At 39.4% G+C, this 24,904-nt stretch overlaps 2 protein-coding genes and 1 pseudogene across 2 annotated transcripts; 1 reads left to right on the top strand and 2 right to left on the bottom strand.

The window, feature by feature from the left end:
- Window positions 1–3,068: 3,068 nt before the first annotated feature.
- Window positions 3,069–5,713, bottom strand: LOC139112702 (uncharacterized). The gene has a single exon (XM_070673775.1). It carries the CDS (start codon window positions 5,636–5,638, stop codon window positions 3,896–3,898), a length of 1,743 nt encoding a protein of 580 aa, XP_070529876.1. The 5' UTR covers window positions 5,639–5,713; the 3' UTR covers window positions 3,069–3,895.
- A 9,182-nt stretch (window positions 5,714–14,895) lies between these two features.
- Window positions 14,896–19,582, top strand: LOC139112720 (uncharacterized). The gene has a single exon (XM_070673790.1). It carries the CDS (start codon window positions 15,483–15,485, stop codon window positions 17,154–17,156), a length of 1,674 nt encoding a protein of 557 aa, XP_070529891.1. The 5' UTR covers window positions 14,896–15,482; the 3' UTR covers window positions 17,157–19,582.
- A 1,550-nt stretch (window positions 19,583–21,132) lies between these two features.
- Window positions 21,133–23,160, bottom strand: LOC139112704 (uncharacterized; annotated as a pseudogene).
- Between the last annotated feature and the right edge of the window lie 1,744 nt (window positions 23,161–24,904).

Consider the following 24,904-nt stretch of genomic DNA (forward strand, 5'->3'; position numbering starts at 1 on the left):
TCGTGAAGGCCCTTTCGGGGACGGGATCCGTCCACGGAGAGCAAGTCCTCCGGAGGAGCTCGAGGAGAGGATCTATGATCGCTCTGGGTTCCTCTTGCCCGCCGAGGAACTCCACGCTCGGGGCGGGGGAGGGAGAAGGCTCTGGGCCGTCAGACTCTTGCCAAAAGACGGTATCGTCATCAGCAAAGGAGTCGACCTCCTCAGGTTCCCCAGGATGAGGTATCGGGGACGGAATTGGAGAGGAGCATGCTCTAGGTGCAGCTCCTGGAGAATGAATCGAGATGTCCGGAGAATAGAAAGGAGTCGTAGGGCGGAACTGCTCCAAATCAGGCTCAGGTTCGGTCGCATTGACGCTTGTTCTCGGCGTATTCGGAGAAGGGGGGAGTTCCCTGGGTTCTTCGACGTTCAGAGGAACTTCTTCGGGAGCCGGCGAAGTCGGGGAGCTGGGGGTTGAGGGACCACGACCTCTCTCCTCTTCTTCGGGGAGGGTCGGTTCTTATCTCCCCTGGCGCCGCCGCGAATAAATATTGCACAAAGAAGGACTGGATAAGGCCCCTCAAATTCCGAATTTGCCGATTTCGGCGAGCCCGGCTTTTCTTTAGGGTTCTTAAGTTCGATGATTCCACTAAAAGGATTTCATTTTAATGAATTAAATTAATAAATGATATTTGGAGGAGAATATGGCTGGGCATCACGTCTCACAGCTCCTTTCGGATCTCTCCGTTGTCACCCTAAGTTTCTCTGGTTCCTCTAGCCGAATGGAGCCTTACTCAAGTCAAGGTTTTGATAGTCACCATTTACTGGCGGCATATCGCAACCCCCGACAAAAGGTAGCCCGCTAGACAGGTTGAGGCACCCGAAAAAACGGGGGGATTCGAGAGAGAGATAGCGAAACAATTAAGCGTGAACGGCACCCTGACTATTCCCTCAATTTTCATTTTTTACATATATAAATATATGAATACAAATCAAATAAAACTATTTAGTGGAACCGTTTCAAAATTAAAGGAAAAAGGGGAATAAATAAATGATGCCACTTACTACTTGATGTCTTCAAATTCACTCGGATGAGATCTCGAGATGATTCTTTATTTCGTCCACACCAAATTATCACAAACACTTGAAATTTTGAGTAACTGAGTGAACTGATGAAAACTGGATTTTTAGAACAGAATTGAGAGCGAGCGTCGTCGGAGCGCTCGGTTTTATAAGCTCGGAAAAGGGGAGGACCAGCGCCAGATTCTAAGTCTTATCCAAAATTTGAATTCTATTCGTTAGGCTTATTCCTCCACTTTTCCGTCTTCGCAATTATTGGTCGCCCTTCTCTCAGTTTCCTTAATTTTCTAAGTTTTCGCCCTTAGTTTCTAATTTTTGGTGAGGAGTTCCCGATATCTATTGGTCCAGGAGAAAATGTTTATGAGCTCCCTTCTACATGGTTTTAGCCCTTCCAAGCTTCCAGATAACAGATTCGAAAAAGCTTAGGTAACTCTTTTTTTATCGGCAGCGTGCAATTGCTGCCTGAGTTTTATAGTTTCCAGCCGCGTATCCCAATTTTATTATTACAGGCTTTTGCCTCCTTTTTCTAATCCCTAGGATCTGCGGCGAAATTTGATTTTACTGAATTGTTTTTTCTTCCAGAATTTCCCTTGTGTACCGCCAGACATTTATTGTTAGTTTAAGATATTCCAAGTCTTTCCGAGCTATTAATGTTTTATGAATATTTTGACAAATCCTTTCGTTTCGATTTTTTATATTCCACATCTGTTGTACAATTGTTTTTGGTTCCTTCTTTTATTTTATACATCTGGCGATTCAGGATATTCCGTCAGTTAGAGTTATTTTTCTGGAAACTTAGAACCGTCTCCTTTGATCCCAATACATTCGGTATACTTTTTATTATCTACTTTATCTACCATGTGTCGGAAAAAGGAGATGTGGAGTTACAGGACGTAACACCCCCCGACTTAGACAAATGTTGGGGTAGGTTACGCAACATTTGCATAGACAAAAATATCTCCTTTTTTCGACACTTCACATTTTTTTTTTATTTTATTCTATTGATTATTACGTAAATGAATCCTTTTGAATATATGTATATATATATATATGATTATGTTTTTGTGTATTTATATGTATATTTAACATACTTTTATTTTAAGTAATTTTTAGAAAAAGATTTTTTTTATTTTTTTATTTTATTTTATATTCCTTGCACGTGTTCAGTTAGTTTGCATGTGACGTGAAGGTTGGGACTTTCTCTTGATGGAAAGAGTTTTGAATGGTTCGATTTATGATTTCGAACATTCCTGGACCATCTTAGCTCAAGGGAGACCGTGCAGCATCTTTATTACTTACACGTTTGAATCTCATTCCTCGATAGGTCCTTCAGGTACCTCGGTCAATTTCGTCAAACATGTGGAGGATATTTTTATCTATTCGTCCATAACCTTCTTGTAGCATTCCGCCGGCACGCGTCTGTTTCCCACCACTCTCCTTGAGTGGCGGTATCATTCCCTTTCTTTCCCCCTGCAGTCCCTTATGTTATTTTCAAAAATAAGAATATTTTTTTTTTTTTTTTTTTTTTTTTCAACTAGTCTATTTATTTCACGTCATTATATATATATATATATATATATTTATATATGTGTACAATATACATATTATTTTTTTTTTTTTTTTTTTTTTTTTATTTTATACCTAAGATTATTTGAAAAAGATTGGTGCTTCTTAAAGGAAAGTAAGAGATAAAGGAAAAGAGAAATGAAAAAATTAAAAATTATTACAATTCTAAGGAGTGCTTATATATTTTTATAAGGTATAATTGATTACTATATACTTAATATTAAAGGCCTTAGCTTATTGACAAATGTAACGTGTGATTATAATTGCTTACGATTATGATTATATATGTAAAACTAAGAGAAAAAATAAAATAAGAAAACGATGATAATGATAATATGATGACTTAAATCTTAATTTGGCTTGGGAACCGTATGCGACGCATAGTGGGTTTTTGCTCCACGTTATTCAGTCCCAATTTATAATTGATCATCACGCCTGTGCTTTTGTAGGCGGCCCCTGCAGACTCCAAAATATTCGCCAAATTTCGGATCAATAGGTCTCCTTTCTTCCTGATGGAGAAATCTACCTCAGCGAATTCGCCCCAACAAGCCCGACGAATTGAAATCCGCCCCCACTGTTTCTCTATCAGCAGCCGGACTAGAGCGATGTCCCGCTCGGTCCACCCAGATGGGTCGGTGGGCTTGACGCCGTGTATTCCACATGGTACAGCTTGCCACGGCTGTTCCATGAATCGCTCTTCTAGGCGACAGCAATCGAACTTTCGCCTGTGGATTTTTCGCCCCCAATCTCGCAGATGGATCGTGACGTCGGTGTGTGACGTTACCTCCGTCACGATTCCTCTCTGCCACCGTCCCTTCTCCTTGACGGCGACCAGCGTTCCTACTTCTACGCAGTCCGGCGCTAGCGTAAGGTTTTTCCCTATGCGGGTCATCCGTAGCGTCAGGTACCTGAGGAGCTCGTTCAGCTCTCCCTCTCCGTTCTTGAGTTTCACCCAAAAGAGGGTCGGCGATTCAACCTCCAGTACCTGCACCTCAAGCGGAGAGCGGGTCAGCTGATGCGTATCAATGTACGAAACAGTTGCCATTCTTCTTGATTTTTCTTTCTTCTTTCTTACTTCTTGCTCTAAAACAAAGTGTTCCTTTAATAATAAAGAAAAGATATTCCAATTGTTGTTTAAAAGATTCTATAGAAATAAATTATAAAGAAAATGAAAGGTTGTTGCGTGTACGGAAATACACGAGGTAAATTCAGTCATGAAGGAAAATCTGATGCATGTATGGAATTACATGTAATATGATCAAATTGAAGTTTTTTAGTGTCGTAGTTGTAGAGAATAAGTTGCATTCTCTCGGGCTGGAAGAAGAGGATAATGTCGTTCCTGTTCCTCCTCGTGATTCATTTCAAGTTCTTCAATAGGAGGCAATTCATTTTTTTGTTGTTTTTCAATCTCTGGCTCAGGCATTTTCGGTGCGCTTGGTTTTTCATATTTTTGTCTCTTTTCTCCTAAGTGTAATAATAGTTGTGTTAGTGAGTCCCAGATGGCTCCGATTAAATACAGAGACCATCCGTATACCGTATGCAGCACGTACCCATGAACGAGAGTGTCGAGAATTAATTTAACTCCGCGAATGCACAGAAATATTCCTAGCATTCCGGCGCTGATATTTCCGAAAACCAAAAATTTACTCCACATTTTATTCCATGCGGAGGTTGCTACTTTCTCTATTGATGCCTCGTCCATGAGATTAGAAATTAACCCTCCATGTATCGTTGTAGGTTCTCCCATTACTCCCCTTGCTACTGTATTAAGTAGCGCAGGTCGTTCTGCGGGGAACATTATGTGATCTCTTAGATGTTCGAGATCTTTTTCACTGTAAATTCCGCTGGCTGCAAGTGATCCTGGATTTGTATAATGCCATGTTGGTTTAGTCATAGGCTTTATTGTGGTGGGGGGTAAGGTTCGTTCCGGTGTGGGTATCATTCGATACCATCCGTCGTTTAAGAAATACATAGGAGGTATTACTCGATTGCATGAGATTTGAGTTCCGGTTCTGGTTAATATATGAGTTCGTGGTGATAAGAAATACGTTTCGTTATTTTTAAGTACTGGCAATTCGGAATAACATTCTTTTATATGTTGAATTTTTACATCAACAGGTGTACATTTTATTATGTGTACAACTTCTCCGGAGATAACAGCCATATATCCAGGCCCTTTCATTATTTGATATGCAAATTCGTCAGGTGAATTTACTGCGATACTTAATGCATTTTTCAATACTTGTTGTTCTAAATTGCAGCGTTGTTTTAGTACATCTCGATATAATGAATTCATTTGCGAGCGGATATGTTTTTCTACGTATACAAATTTTGAGTTTACATAAGTAAATATGTCTAAATTTTCGACGGATAATGGTCGCTTTTGTGCAAATGAATCTCCTTTCGTGGTTTCCAAAATTAATAATTTAGGATGCTCGGTTTTTGTCAAAGTATATCCACATAACGGTTCTTCTCCTGTCTTGGTTAATGCAAATGTTATATCATGCGTAGATAATGAATATACTACTTGCGGTTTTTCATAGAGTGTATTGAGCATTCGGTTTGCATATCCTTCATATAAAATATCGTAGTTGTTAAATTTGCAATAATCGGTCGGTAATGTTTGCCAGAATGTATAACCCCCATCGATATCGATGCAATTATTATCTGTATAAGTACATACAGTTCCTGATCTTAGGCGAATCTGATTCGCCTCCAAATTAACAGTAGCTTGATGAGTAATTAAAGTAATTGTTATTATGGCTTGTACAACAACATTGTCCCAGCTTCCGTAAGGGTCTGAATAATAACTGCCGGAACAATGTCCGTCGGTACTTGCAGTTCCTGCAAGCGTAATCGGTCGCATTACCGTTTGATTTACTTTTAATCCGTAAACGTGATTATATGTTGAGAATGAGAATGATCCTGTTGCGTGCATCTTCTTGCATTGATCGACTGTAGTCTCGAAAATATATTCGGCTTGCCCGTTGGCTACTGTTGAAATATGTGAGTGCATTCCGCAATGGTATACATTTCGATTTATTGAAACTTTACACTGTATTACAGGTATTCCCTCGAATTTAGATAATTGCAGCAGTTGTATGTAGGTTCGGTCTACCTGAGGCTGTGTTAACGGTATATTACAGTTTTCAACATCCAGTAACGATAGGGTTGTAATATTTAAATTCGCCGATCCGCAATCATAACCGATTATCCCGTATGCTTTTTTAGTAATATGTGCTAAGATGACCGTGACAATAATCCATTTAAATCTCGAATCCATCTGAAAATATAATTTTTTTTTTTATTCTTATCCGTTCGGTTTTATATATGATACTCGGAGTCTGTTTGGATGTACTACTTTCGTATTTTTCTTAATTCTTATTCTCACATTGTTTTTATTTAAGATTTCTAAAACTTCGTGGGGCCCTGTATATTGATTGCCAAATTTTCCTGGCTTTGGCCCTTTTAATAAAAATACATAGTCGCCGGGTTTAAAAATTTTCGGATTTATTTTCTTGTCGTAATGTTTTTTAGATTTTTCTTTTGCTTCAGTTACATTTCTGAAGGCATTAACCTGCAAATTATGGAGTTGTGTAACTAAGCTTATCAAATAATCATCGTAATTGGCTAATTTTTCCTCCGGACCGAGTGGTTCGTCCGTCGGTACTCTGGCTATTTTCCCGAATACTAGTTCGTATGGTGTATGTTTTGTTGCTTCATGTACACAAGTATTATAGTTGAACATGGCGAGTCCGACTCATTTGTGCCATTCCTTTTGTTCATTGGCGTATTGCTTTAAATATTCGCCAAGAGCGTGGTGAGACCTCTCTAACGAGCCGTTTGATTGCGGGTGAAATGCTGTGGTACGAAATTTTCGTATTCTAAATATTTTCGCCACTTTCTTGATTAATTCACTCACGAAATTCCTTCCTTGATCGGTTAAAATTGCCTTTGGGGCGCCTAATACACAGATAAATCTGTCTACAAATACTTCGGCTATTGTTTCGGATGTCTGATTTTGTAATGGTACGCCCATGCAGAATTTTGTCAGCTGGTCTTGCATGGTCAGAATATATTCATTTCCTCTGTCTGTTCTTGGCAGAGGCCCTACAATATCCATGGCAATTTTGTCAAAAGATGCTCCTGGTGTGTCAGTTATTAGCATGGGTTGTTTGGTTTTTACCCTGACTAATTTTTTTAACTGACACTGTAGACATTGCTGAATATATAGTTGAACTTCTTGTTTTAAATTTTCCCAGTAGTATTTATGTTTAATTCTATTATATGTTTTATTTACTCCGCGATGCCCCCCCGTTGGTGAACAATGCATTTCTCCGATTATTGACGATCGGAGATCTCTGGGAGGATATTTTATTGCTCCGTTGCAAATTATTAATTTCGTAGGTGAGTTTAAGAAAATTAAATGTAGCAAGTTTTTAATTTCGCCCCAAGGTACATTGTTTATTAGATCGGTTTTCGCAATACTAACTGTTTGCAAATTTAGTTCATCGGAGATTATTCGCAAATTTTTTATGGCTGTAGATATGTATTGCAAAGTTAAAGTTGGTCCTTCCCGGACTCCTTCGCTGATTGGTAAAATAATGTGATAATATTTCTTGTATTTTATCGGTTGCGCTTCTCCTAGAGCAAGCGTTTTAATTTTCGGTAATTCATTTCTCTCAAATAATTTTTGTGAACCAGAATCCAAAGGATTTCCTTCAATGTCAGTGAAGTATGTGATATTATCTTTTCGTAAGAATAATAAGTCGCGTGTTTCAATTATGTTGTTAGGTATATCTTGAATATTTGTAACAACGGGTAAATTTCTATTTTCCTCTGTCTCACTCTCATCTTCACTTCCACTGTCGCTCTCTTTTTCCTTGTCAGATTCATCTACCTGCTCGTCCTCCTTTTTGATTTCCTTGTCTTTTAATAGTTCTGTCCTTGCCTTTTTTGCTGTAAGGCTTCGTGTTTGTATTCGGTGTTCTTCTGGTGGTTCATGAATTAACGCTTTTTCCACAATCTCCTGTGATGGTTCATTTAATTCCTGTTCCGTAAATGGTATTGAATCATTTTTGCTTATTTCATTTTTATTAATTTCCTTTTCTATCTCTTCCTCATCAGATAAATATAATTTGTAATCGTCGTCTTCTTCACTGTCATTATCAGATTCTTCTAGCATTTGCGCGATTAATTCAGCATCCTTAGGATCATTCGGATTTAATTTTTTCATAGGCTTAATTATGTTGCATTACTTTTCTTCTACAGGATTTCTTGACAATGCATCTGCGTTTACATTCGTTTTTCCGGCCTTGTATACTACATCGTAGTCATACTCGGCTAATTTTAATCGCCATCGTAATATCCGCATATTTGCATCTTGCGCATTTTTGAACCAAAGCAATGGTTTATGATCCGTGACTAAAGTGAATTTTCGACCGTATAGGTATGGTCGAAAATGTTTCACACAATAGACTATTGCTAGTGCTTCTTTCTCGTACGTGTCGTATTTTACCTCATTCTCCGTCAATGTTCGTGATGCATATGCCACGGGTTGATCTTTGTTTATTATTCCCTGTGACAAAATTCTACAGCTATTCCTGAGGCGTCCGTGGTTAAGATGAACGGTTGTGAAAAATCCGGATATTGTAATACGGGTTCTTTACATAATTTTTGCTTCAGCGATTCGAATGCTTCCTCTTGATTTGAAGTCCATTCAAATGCTGTGTCATTTTTTAATAAAGCGGTTAATGGTTTAGCCAGTTTTGAGATGTTAGGTATGAACCTGCGGTAATATCCCGCCAAACCCAGAAATTGTTTAATATTCTTAGGCGTTTTTGGTCGCGGAAATGATTTGACGGCTTCCAGCTTTTTCGGATCTGGTGTTACGCCGTCTTTGCTAATTACATGACCGAGATAAGTTACTTTTGATTTCAAAAATTCACACTTATCCGGCTGTAATTTCAGATTCGCCTCTCGCAACCGCTGTATTAATTGATTGAATTTTCGTTCGTGTTCTTCTAATGTTTTTGCATATATGACTATATCGTCCATATATACAAATAATTCTCGGCCCTGCAATCCCATTAACACAAGATCCATTAACCTCTGAAAAGTGGCAGGTGCGTTTTTTAATCCGAAGGGCATTCTTTCAAACTCATAATGCCCGAACGGAGTTGTGAAAGCCGTTTTATGGCTGTCCTTCGGATCCATTTTTATTTGATGGAATCCGGAAGCTAGATCACAGACGGAAAAATATTTAGCACCGCCTAATTGATCCAGTATATCAACAATGTTGGGTAATGGATAAGCGTCTCCGATTGTCTTCTCATTGAGGCTTCTAAAATCCAGCACCATTCTCCATCGTTTATTTCCTTGTGAATCGTCCTTCTTTGGCACGATCCATATGGGCGTATTGTACGGTGACTGCGAAGGTTTTACTATTCCTCCTTTCAACAGTTCGTCCACCTGTTTATTTATTTCCTCTTTATGTTTTTGTGGAAAGCGATACTGCCGGGTGTTAATAGGTTGGTCATCCGTTGTGGGTATTTGGTGTTGCAGTACCTGAGTGAAGGTCAGCTTCTCTCCGGGTATGTGAAATCTATCCTGGCTCTTTTTAATGAGATTCGTTACGTTTTCTTTTTCGGTGGCGCTTACATGTTCTAAGCGTAATAATTTCATTATCTCAGAAAGGCGCTTATTTTCCTGCTCATTTATTATGGCTAGGCATTGCGCACTAATTTTATCTTTCCTTTTCTTTTTATCCAAACGGGAGATCGTAGATTCTTCTATTATTTGTTGAGACTGTTTTTCCATGGAGGTTGATATTCTTGAAGACGGTTTATTTACTGTTATTTTATTTTTATTATTATTAATTTTACATTTATCATATAAATGCAACTTCTTCGCTATTTCTTCGAAGGTAATGTGAGAGAGAGTATCTTCATTATTTCCGGGTTCTCTGACTCGCGGAAATTTTAATTCTTTTATTGTTTTCAATGGATCCATTCTAGAATTACTGGAGAAGGTCAGATCACGTAGTGAGGTTTGGAAATTTCCCTCCTCGTGATTGACAGGAGTTGAATCTTTGGAAATTTTAGATTCTATTTGTGAGGCTTGGAGATTTACCTCTTTATTTATTATATTTCCCGGCGATGTCCTGGCATCCTTCTCCTGGGCAATTAAATTTATATATTTTTCTTCTTTGGACGGGGTTTGGAAATTTCCCCCATTATTTATTTCATTAAGGTTCTTACCAGGCGATGTCTTCGCATCCTTCTCCTGTGTAATTTTTATTTTGTTTTTCTCTCTCTTTTTAATTTTCTTTTGGATTTGGTCTTCAAGAAGTTTTCCATCGATGAAGTCTTGATGACAGAGATCGTTGCTATCATGATTTTCTTCGTCATAGATTTTCTTGACTTCGGAGTCTCGTGACATTTCAACGGTCTGCCATTCTTTATTATACTTCTCGATGTTTCCTACCTGCATCTCGCTTAACGGTAGTAGTTGTATTGTAGGTACCTGAACTTCAATAGGTTCACTCCGTGTACTGATTATGTTTAGATAAGCTTTTCCGTCTTCATTGGTGGCGACGGTATCTCCCAGATAAATACCGTGAACGACTTTCATTCGCGGTACATATCCGACCTCAATCTCTGGATTTGAAATTCGTACAAAGAATAGAGATTCGCCCTGCGGTGGAACAGTAATTGTTTCGGGAGTAGAAAATGAAATTCTTTCCCCCGATATTTCTAAATGTCCTTCAGCATAGTCTATTCGCGAATTTGTTTGTTTGAAAAAATCATTACCCAATATTCCGGCTTGAGAAATCGGAAAATCTTTTGATACAATGTGAAAAATTACTTGTTTTTTAAATAACGGCATTATTACTCTTCCTAGAGTATACACCGGATAATCATTTATTCCGTTCAATCTCAAAATATTTCCGTAATCGATTTTTAATTTACCTGAAATTAAATTTTCTTTAATTATATTCGGGCCTGAACCTGTATCTAACATAAAAGTCGCGTTTTGATTTCGGTTATTTAATTTCACCTGTATCGTGGGTACATGACTATGCCTATCTAAATTTACGGTGACCGGCCGAATTTCGGGCTCCATTCTTTGACTCATTTCCGGAGAGTTACCACTGGGTGTGAGATCCGTCCGGACCCCTGCTGCACACCCATCTTTGAGGGGCCACTGGCATTTCCCGCACTTATTGCTTCACGCCTTTTGTTATTAGCAATCCTTAGTTCGCAATTATCTAACGTGTGCCCTTCCTTTTTACAGTAGCGGCAGTGCTCTACCTCCTTAGAGCTGTTTTGCCTCGCATTATTTCGGCATTCTTTGGCCGAATGACCGAATCCTTCGCATATTTGACACGTTATTCGTGTTTTATGCTCAGTTGTTCTCGATTCTTGCTGTTTCCTCCAACAATTATTTGCGGTGTGCCCCGATTTGTCGCACCATTGACAGATTAATGTTGTTCTGACTTGATTGTTATTGTTACCGTTGCCATTATTAAATCTGCAATTTCTTGCATTGTGACCGGGTTTATTACAAATTTGACAATTGAATTTATTTTCCTGAATTAAGTTTATAAACCGGCGGTTATTAGTTTCGCGTAACCGACATTTTTCGGCACTATGTCCGCGTTTTTTACAGATTTGACAAATTAAAATCTCGTTTGGGGCATTTAAATGGTTTCCTGTTTGTATCATTAACTTCCTACAGTTCGAGGCAACATGCCCTTCTTTGAGGCATAGCTGGCAAATTTCTCGAGAACGATCTGTATTCGATAATTTAGGGGTGGCTGAGACTTTACCGTGTCGTATTTCGGTAATTTCACGTAGCTCTCTTTCTATATTTAAAGCATCATTGACGGTTTCGTGCACATCTAAATCCCTTTTTACCCTTTGTTCTATTTCTGCTTTTAACCCTCGTATAAAACATTTGCATACATCTTTTTCTAAAGTATTTCTAAAGTATTTCTAATTTCGGCTAATTGCTCATAATCATCAATCATTCTTTTGTGCACGTCCATTATTCTGTTTCCCAGAAGTCTCACTCTGTTAGCATACGTGATTACGTCTTCTTCGTTTTTTTGATATACTCTGCCCAATTCCCCCTGTAGTTGGTAAACATTTTTATCTTGTCCAAAAATGTTCTCCAAAAATTTGGTTAATTGAGCCACAGTATCAAATTCCATCCCCTGGATCGTTCGTCGAGCTTCGCCTGTTATCCGCGTTCGAATTACTTTCGCGAATTGTTCCTCGGCTTCGGGAGGCAACATATTCTTTGCCTCCTCACATCCTTCCACAAAATAATTTATGGAGATGTTTTTGCCATCAAAGAAGGGAACCGCCTCTACCGCGTATTTTAATGTGGCGAACGGATTTGTATTCGCCATTTTCTTAGGTTCTACTACGGGTTCAACTTTGCTATAATACGCTTGTAGTTGCTTTGGCGCCAGGGGTATTCGGGTATCGTCTAATTTAATTGTAGATCCCTCCGTTATCTCGGATATATCAGGCAAAGGAGTAGATACGCTTTCAGTAATGGTTTGTAAAGGAATAGGTTGTTTAGGTTGTGGATTTTTGGACACAGTAGGTGTCGAGGTGTGTATCTGAGTTTGTGTCTGTCTTGGTTTAGACGATTGTTCTACCGCAGCTTTATAGTTTTTATCTACTTCTTCTTTATCGGATTTTGCTCTGGTCTCCATTTGCGAAAAACCACGCTCACTATCCCGGACGAGCCCCCAAAAATCGGTAGTATGTTACGTCAGGTTTAGGAATAATTTTAATGGAAGGATTACCGGTTCTCAATGACTAGGAAATGGATCGAGAGCAGGTAAAGGGTAGAGAGAGAGAGACGCAACTACCAATTCTTGCGTGACGCGTGCGAGACAACGTCACGCGTATTAAGCGCTAGGAATGTATTAGAACGAGAAAAGATTTGAATTAGCGCGATTTTTGTTCTTTTGAGGGAAAGAATTTTACTTCTTGTTCCCAGAGAAAGAACCGGAAATGTTTTTCGCAATAAATGGAGCTAAAAAGGTTCATTAAAAGAAAATTGCAGAAATCTGTTTTAGCGAGATTTAATTTAACATTTCTTTATTTTTCAATTGATGTTAAATAGAGATGATTGAATATAATTAAAAATTAAATAAAATGGTAAACCAAAGAGATTTTAACTAAGAAAAAAGAAAATTCAATTAATATACTAAGTAAAAGACAACACATTTTTATTATTTAACAAGGGTACGCGGGAATAACATAAAAAATTCCAAAATAATAATATTTAATCTAAGTCGATTTCAATTATTTCCGAGATCTTGGCCGACGATCTCGGAAATACACGATCAATCAGCCTGATCGGAGCTAAGAAGGGGTGTTCCACCCCGGGATAGAATATGAGGACGTTCTGATCAGGAGATGCCCTGCTGGCTTCTCTCCTGATCTCCTCAGGATCAAAGGAATCAGGGCCTATCGTGAAGGCCCTTTCGGGGACGGGATCCGTCCACGGAGAGCAAGTCCTCCGGAGGAGCTCGAGGAGAGGATCTATGATCGCTCTGGGTTCCTCTTGCCCGCCGAGGGACTCCACGCTCGGGGCGGGGGAGGGGGAAGGCTCTGGGCCGTCAGACTCTTGCCAAAAGACGGTATCGTCATCAGCAAAGGAGTCGACCTCCTCAGGTTCCCCAGGATGAGGTATCGGGGACGGAATTGGAGAGGAGCATGCTCTAGGTGCAGCTCCTGGAGAATGAATCGAGATGTCCGGAGAATAGGAAGGAGTCGTAGGGCGGAACTGCTCCAAATCAGGCTCAGGTTCGGTCGCATTGACGCTTGTTCTCGGCGTATTCGGAGAAGGGGGGAGTTCCCTGGGTTCTTCGACGTTCAGAGGAACTTCTTCGGGAGCCGGCGAAGTCGGGGGAGCTGGGGGTTGAGGGGACCACGACCTCTCTCCTCTTCTTCGGGGAGGGTCGGTTCTTATCTCCCCTGGCGCCGCCGCGAATAAATATTGCACAAAGAAGGACTGGATAAGGCCCCTCAAATTCCGAATTTGCCGATTTCGGCGAGCCCGGCTTTTCTTTAGGGTTCTTAAGTTCGATGATTCCACTAAAAGGATTTCATTTTAATGAATTAAATTAATAAATGATATTTGGAGGAGAATATGGCTGGGCATCACGTCTCACAGCTCCTTTCGGATCTCTCCGTTGTCACCCTAAGTTTCTCTGGTTCCTCTAGCCGAATGGAGCCTTACTCAAGTCAAGGTTTTGATAGTCACCATTTACTGGCGGCATATCGCAACCCCCGACAAAAGGTAGCCCGCTAGACAGGTTGAGGCACCCGAAAAACGGGGGATTCGAGAGAGATAGCGAAACAATTAAGCGTGAACGGCACCCTGACTATTCCCTCAATTTTCATTTTTTACATATATAAATATATGAATACAAATCAAATAAAACTATTTAGTGGAACCGTTTCAAAATTAAAGGAAAAAGGGGAATAAATAAATGATGCCACTTACTACTTGATGTCTTCAAATTCACTCGGATGAGATCTCGAGATGATTCTTTATTTCGTCCACACCAAATTATCACAAACACTTGAAATTTTGAGTAACTGAGTGAACTGATGAAAACTGGATTTTTAGAACAGAATTGAGAGCGAGCGTCGTCGGAGCGCTCGGTTTTATAAGCTCGGAAAAGGGGAGGACCAGCGCCAGATTCTAAGTCTTATCCAAAATTTGAATTCTATTCGTTAGGCTTATTCCTCCACTTTTCCGTCTTCGCAATTATTGGTCGCCCTTCTCTCAGTTTCCTTAATTTTCTAAGTTTTCGCCCTTAGTTTCTAATTTTTGGTGAGGAGTTCCCGATATCTATTGGTCCAGGAGAAAATGTTTATGAGCTCCCCTCTACATGGTTTTAGCCCTTCCAAGCTTCCAGATAACAGATTCGAAAAAGCTTAGGTAACTCTTTTTTTATCGGCAGCGTGCAATTGCTGCCTGAGTTTTATAGTTTCCAGCCGCGTATCCCAATTTTATTATTACAGGCTTTTTGCCTCCTTTTTTCTAATCCCTAGGATCTGCGGCGAAATTTGATTTTACTGAATTGTTTTTTCTTCCAGAATTTCCCTTGTGTACCGCCAGACATTTATTGTTAGTTTAAGATATTCCAAGTCTTTCCGAGCTATTAATGTTTTATGAATATTTTGACAAATCCTTTCGTTTCGATTTTTTATATTCCACATCTGTTGTACAATTGTTTTGGTTCCTTCTTTATTTTATACATCTGGCGATTCAGGATATTCCGTCAGTTAGAGTTATTTTTCTGGAAACTTAGAACCGTCTCCTTTGATCCCAATACATTCGGTATACTTTTTATTATCTATTTTATCTACCATGTGTCGGAAAAAGGAGATGTGGAGTTACAGGACGTAACACTTTTTTTGAAAAAAGAAAACGCAAAAACGGACTCGTTAACGATAGACTGCTCGAGACAGACTAAAAAGTCTCTGAAATTAGAAAGCAGCAGTAAAGGAAAGAAGAACTTAAGTCGTGCAAAAAATAAAAAGTTTAGATAAGTGAAATTTTAATCGTAATATGCACTTACCTCATCAAAAAGACGTTCCCACTGTAGACGTTGGACACCACGACACTGACAGACACTTTCACATACGAATATAAAATCAAAACTAACACACAGTAGGAAAGGCTACTCATTTTTCAGACTTGCGTTCACCGTAACGCAAGCCAGGAACATAGGAGAAAACACGAATACACGCACACCACCGTATTCTATCGCCCGGTTTACACACACCCCCTTATTATATTATGAGAGCCAGGGATTTCTGCAAATGGCAACGTCTACATGGAAATTCGTAATTATGACAGATGTCTCAACCATCAAAGAACGATACAGGAAGATACGAAATTACACGGAAAAAGCAAAAAAACTCTGCAATTACTTCCATGAGGCACACGATAAAAACATAGGTGGCAAGTGCAACGAGCTATTATATACAACGCTCGCCGAATACGACAAATTAACAACCGCAATAAACCGGCTGCAAGTTATATATGGGTCCGCAACACAGAAGAGAGGCTTAATTGATTTTGTCGGGAAAGCGGGAAAAGCATTATTCGGCTTGATGGACGTAGACGATGAGAAACAAATCGCGAAACAACTGCAAATACTACACTCGCAACAACAGACTCTGCAACACATCGCAAAAAATCAGATAAAAATTCTGAACACAACGATAGGTCACATCCGAGAAACAGAAAGTAAGATGGACCAACATATTAAAAATCTAGCAAACGCGACAGCGGCAGTGAGCTTGAAACTCGACCAGATAACACGCCGACTGTACGCGTTAGATTTCGTGTCTATAGTAAGAACATTAATCACAGACACATTAAATGATGTGCACGACATCACGCATTTCTTGACACATTCAAAATCCGATATGCTGAATCTACGATTATTCCCGTTAGAAAAAAAACTAGCGGAACTAAAGGAAGCCGCAGAAAAATTAAGAAGGAGAAATCACTTCCCATTTCGTATCAACGAACAAATTTGGTACAATATCCACGAATACGCAGAGATCAGCGCGTATTATAAAGAAAATACAATAATAACAATTATAAAATTCCCGATAGTGGGATATGAAAATTTTGAAGTAATGCGAGTCACGGCAATTCCCGTGTATAGTAGTGAAAACATATTCAACGTCATAAATAACGACAATGAAATAATCGCTTTCGACAAAGAAAATAATAACTACCTAAAATTAACCGCGACCGAATTAGAAAAATGCAAACGCAGCGACAAACAGTACGTGTGCACTCAAAGCCATCCGATATACCACGCAAAGGCAAATGCCCCGTGCGAAATACAAGCACTCACGAGACCGGATCAACAAACGACGCAGTGCAAAACCCGACACCTTCTATCAAGAGCGACCATATGGATCTCCCTACACGAAGCTCAATCATGGATATCCTCAACTACTGAAGAACAGGAGATCCAAATATTTTGCTTAAACCACCCGAAGAATATTATTAAAATCAAGAACACCGGTAAACTTACTATTTTCGGCGAATGTCAGGTAATAACAGCTGACATATCAATACGAACCAAAAGCGTGCATGAATCACATATCATGGCACGTTTACCCGCATACAACCTGACAGTCGACCGAAAAAACATTATATTAAGAAATCTTCAATTAAAACAAAATGAGTTACAAGGCGAAACATTTATATCTAACCCGCGAGAGCTGCAACAATTAACTAATAGCCTCGACGAGTTAGACAACGAAGTAGATAAGGCAAACGAGATACCTATACATAAAATATTTGTGTACTCTACCAACGGCGGTACATTCCTCATAACAGTAACCATCATTGTAATCATTACTATCACAATAGTTAGGAAATGTAATAGAAATAAAACTTTTGCTCTTCCGCCGCGAACGCTAAAACCAAAGGTAAAATACTCCGCTGCGACGGAGAACGAAGAAGCCTAAAAAAATTGTAAAATATAATAATTATGAATTGTAAAAAAGAAAAAGATTGAGTTACAAATACTCACTCTTTTTCTTTTCCCCTAGGGGGGAAGGATGTTGTAACCCGACAGCGCACGCTGGTCATTGACCACCATATGCGTCACATTTTTATACACAACTCAGCAGATTGCCAAACTGTTGGAATCTGCTGAGCCTAAGAATCCGTCTTGTCAGCCTTTCGACATCGCGCGCTATCAGCAGAAGGCAGTAGGGCACGCGGCCACTTCCTTCTGCTATTTCGCTGACAAGACCGAAAATAATAATATATAATGCACGAGCTCCGAAGCTCGTGCAAGTCAGTTCGAGAGTACGAGGTAGCGACTCGTAACTCTATCACCGAAACACACAGGAAGAATAAAACGCAAACATATATATATATTGAACGATTGGAAAGACATTTATTTACTCCACGCCGTCATCCTCTTACACCGAAACGTGTAATATTCGGAGGACGGACCCCGTGCACCGCCTCGATGCAACAAAAGTGTCGTCAAAACTGCCATTGCATTGTAAGCACTTGTAGATTTTATATACACTGTCGTCAAAACTGTCATTGTATCGTTAGCATGTGTACATTTTATATACATTGTCGTCTAAACTGTCTACATATAAGAAGTCGAAACTGCCTTTCTGTTGTGACGTCTCGGTTTGTGGATTTAGGGATTTCTAGGGGAAATACTGAAAAGGACCAGAGCGTCGATATTTATTTCTCCACTCTAGGTATCCTAAGGTCTAGGTTGGAGTTGCTCTTCTTTAGTTTAAGGGGCAATCTGCATGCACCGATTACACCCCGGGATGGCAAGAGCCGTTTCTGCCTTATCATGGGAAGTTAAAAGAATAAATCTTTTTTATCTTAACATTTATTTCTCTTTCGGAGTACAATTATTGATGATTTTATTAAAAAGCCGGTCGATAGTTTTATTTGGGGGGTTTTCGCCCAAGACTTCCACTTCGGTATCCAAAATGGTAAAATCTATTGTTTCCACTATTCGTGGCGGACGATGAACGGTAATAAAGTGCCCCTTCTGAATACTGAGTATTCGGAGGCCTCTGGGCTTAGATGGCCCAGGCTGCGGGTCTTTCGGGGCGGTCTTTTCGGGTGCCCCGAACGAACTGAAAGGGGGAAAACTTGAAGGTTGATTGGCGGCTGCTTTTTTTGCGGCGATGAGATCTCTTAAGCGCCGATAAATCTCCGCCCTTTCGCGCTTTTTCTTCCCGCCTCTATATTTTTTCCTCCATACCATCTAGAATCATAATGCGTAAATGCAGACGATTTTCATCGAACTTGCACTATTAAGCAAATGATTTTATGAAATAAGAGAGGGAAATTGTGATGCGGAAGGTATGCCTATTGTTTTTGAATTGCATGGATCGCAGACGACCGTTCAGATCGTGATGCGGCTATGCATCAAAATATCAATTAAGCACATTATTCGCAGACAATTGGAGAGAAAGGAAATTGTAATGCAGAAGTATGCTGATCGAGGTTGAGTTGCACGTATTTGCAGACAATCCTTCAGATCGTAATGCAATTGTGCATCTGCGTTTCGATTATGCACATGCTTGCAGACAATTTTAGGGAGAAGGGGGAATCGTGGTGCAGTAAGATGCAGACGATTGTGAGAGGAAAGAAATTAAATTGCGAAATGCCAGGATTCGTATTTAAGATGGCGAGTATTGCAGACGACCCTCAGATCGTGATGGACTGTTCGCAGCGAAAATTGATCCCGCACTATTGAGCAATTAATGGTTGAAATAGGAAAGGCTTGATTTGCAAAAAGTTAAAATTTATTAATTAAGATGGCGAGTATTGCAGACAACCCTCAGGTCATAATGCACATTTCGCAGCGAAATAACAAATCTGTACTATTAAGCAAATGTTAAGGAGTAAAAGGGATCTGATTTGCAAAATGCGAGGATTTGTATTTGAGATGGCGAGTACTGCAGACAACTCTCAGGTCGTAATGCAAGCTTCGCAGCGAAAAAACAAATCTGCACTTTTGAGCAATTAGTTTAATAATTTATTCAGGAATAAGGGTATGGTTTAATACAGAGGAGGAAGAGAAGAACGACTTAGCGGCCAATATTAATTTTACGCTTTGATCATTCTCTTTAAACTCCAAGGGCTTGTAGATGTACCAATAAACAGTTACATCGATTTCTCTCAATGCTAAAAGGATCAAGTTTGGAAATGGGAAGAATTGTTTCAAAATTTCAATTAACTTATTTTAATTTTATTGACGAGTAGACGCAGCGCCTTTACAAAATCGGATGGTTCGGTTGGTCCAGGCAGACGCAGCGTGATCGTGTTACAATTGTCAGCTGGAAGCGTCTTCGTAACCCTCGGGTGGCTTTCAAATTTACAGAGATTGACTCTCGTAGATTTTGAAAAAAGACTGAACGCTCGCTCGGGCCGCGGGCCCATTTATATAGGTCTAGCATCCCTTGTCTTAGACGACAGGGAAGGGGCTTTGCGTCTTAGATTTTCGTTATGACGCGACTAGCGGCGGAGAAAGAGTATGGAATTTCTTCGTACATGTACTGTTTATTAATTTGGGGGTTTCGGTCCCCTAGCGCTGATAGCGGTGCGATTGAAACCTGTAGCTCTGAATGTTATTGTTAGATATCGCGAAACTATGCGTTCCTAGAATTGGCGACTGATCCAATGCCGTGTAAAAGTTTATTCCCACGCGATTTAAGTTTTAAGCATTCAGAGTCACAGATAAATCTTGCGGGTGTATTAGAATAATTATTTATAAAAATTATGCAGGTACATATGAAAGTAGACACGTTATTATTCTTAAATTCAATGTTGCAAAAAGAAAAAGATATATGCGCTCATATGTACGTGCATTTACAATGGACGAGATATAATTGTGACAAGTAATTTTAACAATAATTATCGGCGCGCTTATAATTATCGCAACGCTGCGCCTGTGGAATGGCAGCTCGGCTGACAAGCATGGTTGCCAGTTAGCCATTCGGAAGGCGCTGAATACATGTACTGGGGTGCTCTAATACGGCAACATGGGTGGTCTTTTTTCTTAAAAGTAATTTTAGTATTTAAGTAAAATATCCTTAAATATGATCGTTCGATATCACTAAAAGTATTAAATTTGGTAAACTCTAAGAAAAGGTGGCAGTGCAGGCGAAAGTGATACAGATTTAATATTACAAAATTCAGTAAGTGATTGTCAATTTCTACAATCATTAAATTTATTAAATTATTGAATTTAGTTTATTCCACGTGTTCTTAGAGTTTTAACAATAGAATTTCCTTTGGCGTTCAATAGTCAGCCAGAGACATCGGGTTAGCCGTAATGTTTATCATATGTCAGCAGGTAGAGCGTGGCGCCTCCATTTTGTATATCTCATTACAAATTAAGCAATTAGGGACCGCGTCGTGTGCGACTCGAGGATCCGATATCTCGGGTTGTTTATTGTTCGCGCTCTTGGCTTTTAGCGCCTTCTTGGCTGGCCCTTTGTTCAAAGGAAAAATACTTATTCTAATAATCTATGATTATTTGGCGGAACGCATTGCATTTTATCAATTTAATAGAACAGGTTTTTCGAAAGCGCGAGAGTATACGGCGGTGTAAGAGAATGAGTCGCTCATGAATTGTTAATATGTGGAAAAATTATATATTAATGTAATCAAGTTCTTTTAAATTGACATTATGCGTAAATATTTTAGGATGTCGCTATATGTTCTGTTTTATCATTAACATATTGGTTATTATTCTTAAAGTCTACCATAGATTATTTCTTACAGAGAGGGACCGTCTATCCAAAAGACTAGGTTGAGAATCCTCACTTTCATGCTATTGGTCGAATCGATTTTACTAGGATCTAGGAACTTTATTTAGTGGAAATTTTAATTTCTGACGTCACAACCCTTCCTTAATTAAGAACGAATTTACGATGATTTCGGAGTAATTCATTCATTTAAATCGATTTGGTTTAAACGTTCCGTCAGGCTTGTGTAAACAATAGGTGTAGTGTTTGTGCCTACACTTTGATTTCTATTCCCGGTGTTTAAAGATTCTGGTACTTCGGGAAAATCGCGGTTAGGCTGTATTGTTATGGGAAGTGGCGAGTGTACATCATCTACCTCGTGCTCAGGTGTGTTTGGCTTGGGTTTGGGTGGTGCTCGTGCAAAGTGTACTAGTAAATTGGTGAGTGAACTACAGATAGCTCCAAGAACGTAGAGGCTGCATCCATACGCTGAGTGAAGAGCATACCCATGGATCAGAGTGTCGATGGCGAGCTTGATGAGGCGGACAATGATCATTATTCCGAATATTCCTGCGGTTGCAGATCCAAAAGTGACAAAGTTGCTCCAGATGCGGGCAGCTGTATTATCAGCTATTTTCTTTAGTGATGCTTCATCGAGGAGATGGTACAATGATACTGATTCACCATCAATATTTTGACTGGTCATTCCACGTGCCGTAGTGTTAAGAAGCGCAGGCTTCTCGGCGGGAAGCATGATGTGATTGCGAAGCTTGTCGATGTCAGCTTGGGAGTATATTCCACTAGTTGCTAATGTTCCAGGCGTGAGATACTTCCAAGTAAGAGAAGTCATAGGTTGTAATTGTTGAGGTGTTGTTTCACGCACATGTGCCTCTGGAGTAAATTGTACCCAAGTGTCTTCTATGAAGTACAAGGTAGGTAATTCATAACTGCATTCTCGTACGGTACTGCTTTTAACTAATATTCTTGATTTTGGAGTTAGGAAATATGAATTATTCCTTATGGTTACAGAAAGTTCAAGATGACATTCCTTGACTCGTCGAATAGTGGTGGTTACTGGGATGCACTTTATCACATAGATAGCTTCTCCAGCACTTACTGCCATATATCCAGGTCCTTTCATCAAGCGATATGCGAATTCATCTGGTTGTAAGGAAGCAAAAGAGAGTGTATTTTTGATTACCTCTCTCTCTAACTCACATCGTTGCAGCATAACGTTGTGGTAAAGAGATGTCATCTGTTGTTTAATATGTTTTTCCACATAGACAAATTTAGAATTAACATAAGTAAATATGTCTAAATTTCCTACAGGAATTGATCCTCGATGGGTAAAGGTGTTACCCTTCACAGTTTCCAATATGAACAATTTTGGATGTTCTGTGTTATGCAGAGTGTATCCGCATAATGACTGTTGATGGGCAGCTGTCAAGGCAAAGGTAAGATCTTGAGTCACCAGAGAATAAATCGTGGCATATGTAGAGTCCTCCGCTTGGCTAGTTAATTTGGTTGTTAGCCCTTCATATAATACATCATATTGGTGGAAGTTACAAGAAGAGGTAGGCATAGGCTTCCAGAATGTGTGCCCATTCTCAGAGTCAACGCAAGTTCCTCTGGTTAAGTCACATACAGTACCGGATTTTAACATAATTTTACCTGAGTTTAAATTTACAAGTACATACGCTGTTTTCAGAGTGATTCGAATTAAAGCGTCGACAATGACATTACTCCAGGTGCCGTAGGGATCAGAATATTGAGTTCCTTCGCATCGACCGTCATATCCGACTGTATCAGCAAGCATGAAACTGTGCGTGTTAGTGGAATTCGGTTTTAACCCGTTGATTTCTCCATCAGTTCCCAAAGAAAAAATGCCATCTTGTATAGCACGTGAGTACTTCGATGGAGAAATTTCTAAGAGGTATTCCATTCTCCCATTACTTACTGCAGAAATATGCGAATGCATGCCGCAATACTGAACCGTTCTAGATAACTCAATTTTGCATTGATAAATTTCTGCATAATTATACTCAGAGAGTTAAAGAAGTTGGACATAAACGTGGGATGAATTAGGTTTTTGGTGTCCTAGGTCGCACTCGCTGGTTCCCAATAATGATACGGTGGTAATGTTCAGGTGTTGTCCAGCACAGTCATAACCGATTAGTCCGTACACACATTGGAGTGAGGAGACCAGAATAATTAACAGCATATTCTATAAAAAGGTAATGTATTCTATATGTATATATGTATGTATATATGTATATATACAGGGTGTTTGAAATAAGGTTTCCTTCCCGGAAACTGTAAATAGATATGGAAAATACAAATCAAAAAGTTAAATACCATTTTGTGAAATTCGTAAGCGTTACCGAGTAAAAAATTATTTAATTTTGACGAATTAGCGCGGAGCATGTAATGAGTCGGGCGCGGCAGGTGAGAGCGGGTGGGCCTTAGTGAGAGAACCAGGAATTAACGCCGCGCGACATGTGTAGGGTGGGGGTGGGAGGAGTCAACGCGTGGTGTGATAAGAAAAATTACTGCGCGCGTTATGAAAAATACTAATATATTATTCAGCGGTAATTTATTGTTTATAAACAAACAACCTTTCGAGGGCTTGCGTCTGAGAATGCGTTTCACCTAACATTTAGTATGGTCGTTTCTGCTTATTATTTTTTTCAACAATTAATATAAAATTATCTGATTATCGCGAACGTTTTTTTAACACTTTTTCAATGTTAGGAAAATGATGCGCTATCATTTCCTCACCACCTTGCGGTAGATAGCATAGTGCGTTTTTTTTTTAGTGGTATCCCCGGTAGGCCTAATCCACTTGTTGTACTTAATGCAAAAGTTGTTCAAAGTGACCTCCTCTCTGTCGTATGCAGAATTCGGCTCTTTGAACAACATCGCGTGATGCACAAAGCACTGTATCTGGCGAAACGGTTCCAAAGGCCGCAATAATAGATTCACGTACCTCATTTGCGGTACCATTTCGCTGAGTGTCAATTAAACTTTTGATGTACCCCCATAAAAAAAAGTCGCAAACCGTTAAATCTGGGCTTCGTGCTGGCCACGCTATTGGTCCTCCGCGTCCTATCCACTTCTCCGGGAATCTCAAATTTAATTCCTCTCGCACTGCTCGACAGGAATGTGCTGGTGCTCCATCGTGCTGAAATATTATGTTTCTTCTTGTTTTGAGCGGCACATTTTCGAGAAGAACTGGTAAACTTGTCCGAATAAAATCTCGATACTCTAGCCCTGTCAATCTTGCCGGCAAAAAATACGGACCAATCTAAAAATATTTTAATTACGTTGTTACGTCAGGAGGATTAATTTTATTTAATTAATTAATTGGAAGGAATTCCTCGGAATGGTCTTTGCCGGTAGGGTAGAGAGGTGACGTACCACCGAATTTATGTGTGATTCGAAATTCGAATCTACACGATTTTACGCGCAGATAATTATTCGGATTTTTAATTTGAGCGCGTAAGTGGTTCTTTTTAGAGAAAGGAAATGAATCCTTATTCTCTGGGATAGAACCGGGCGTGATTGATCGCTTAGACAGGATAGTTTAGGGTAGTAATTAAATAATTAGCCCACGATTTTAATAACACTAAATTAACATTTTAATAAAAAATAAATGACTTTAATTACAAAAATCGAAAATAATCCATAGATGACAAATAAGCAATTCAAAAACTCATACAGTTCGTTTAAAATATAAAAATAGAGTAAAAGTTTTTACTGAACAAATCAAATAGTAAGAAAACGGTAATATACGAATGAATAGATATAATTTTAACATGGCGGTGTCGAGTATTTTACAATATTTACATGAGTGTAAGGGTGTGCATGTGTGTGTGTGTGTGTATTAATCTATGGTGACCTCTTCGATTTCCACCACCCTCGCCGTGGATCTCGGGAAAACAAGGTCAATTAATCGCATCGGAGCCAGGAAAGGA

Source organism: Cardiocondyla obscurior, unplaced genomic scaffold, assembly GCF_019399895.1.
Source record: "Cardiocondyla obscurior isolate alpha-2009 unplaced genomic scaffold, Cobs3.1 scaffold43_0_327834, whole genome shotgun sequence".
Taxonomy (NCBI): domain Eukaryota; kingdom Metazoa; phylum Arthropoda; class Insecta; order Hymenoptera; family Formicidae; genus Cardiocondyla; species Cardiocondyla obscurior.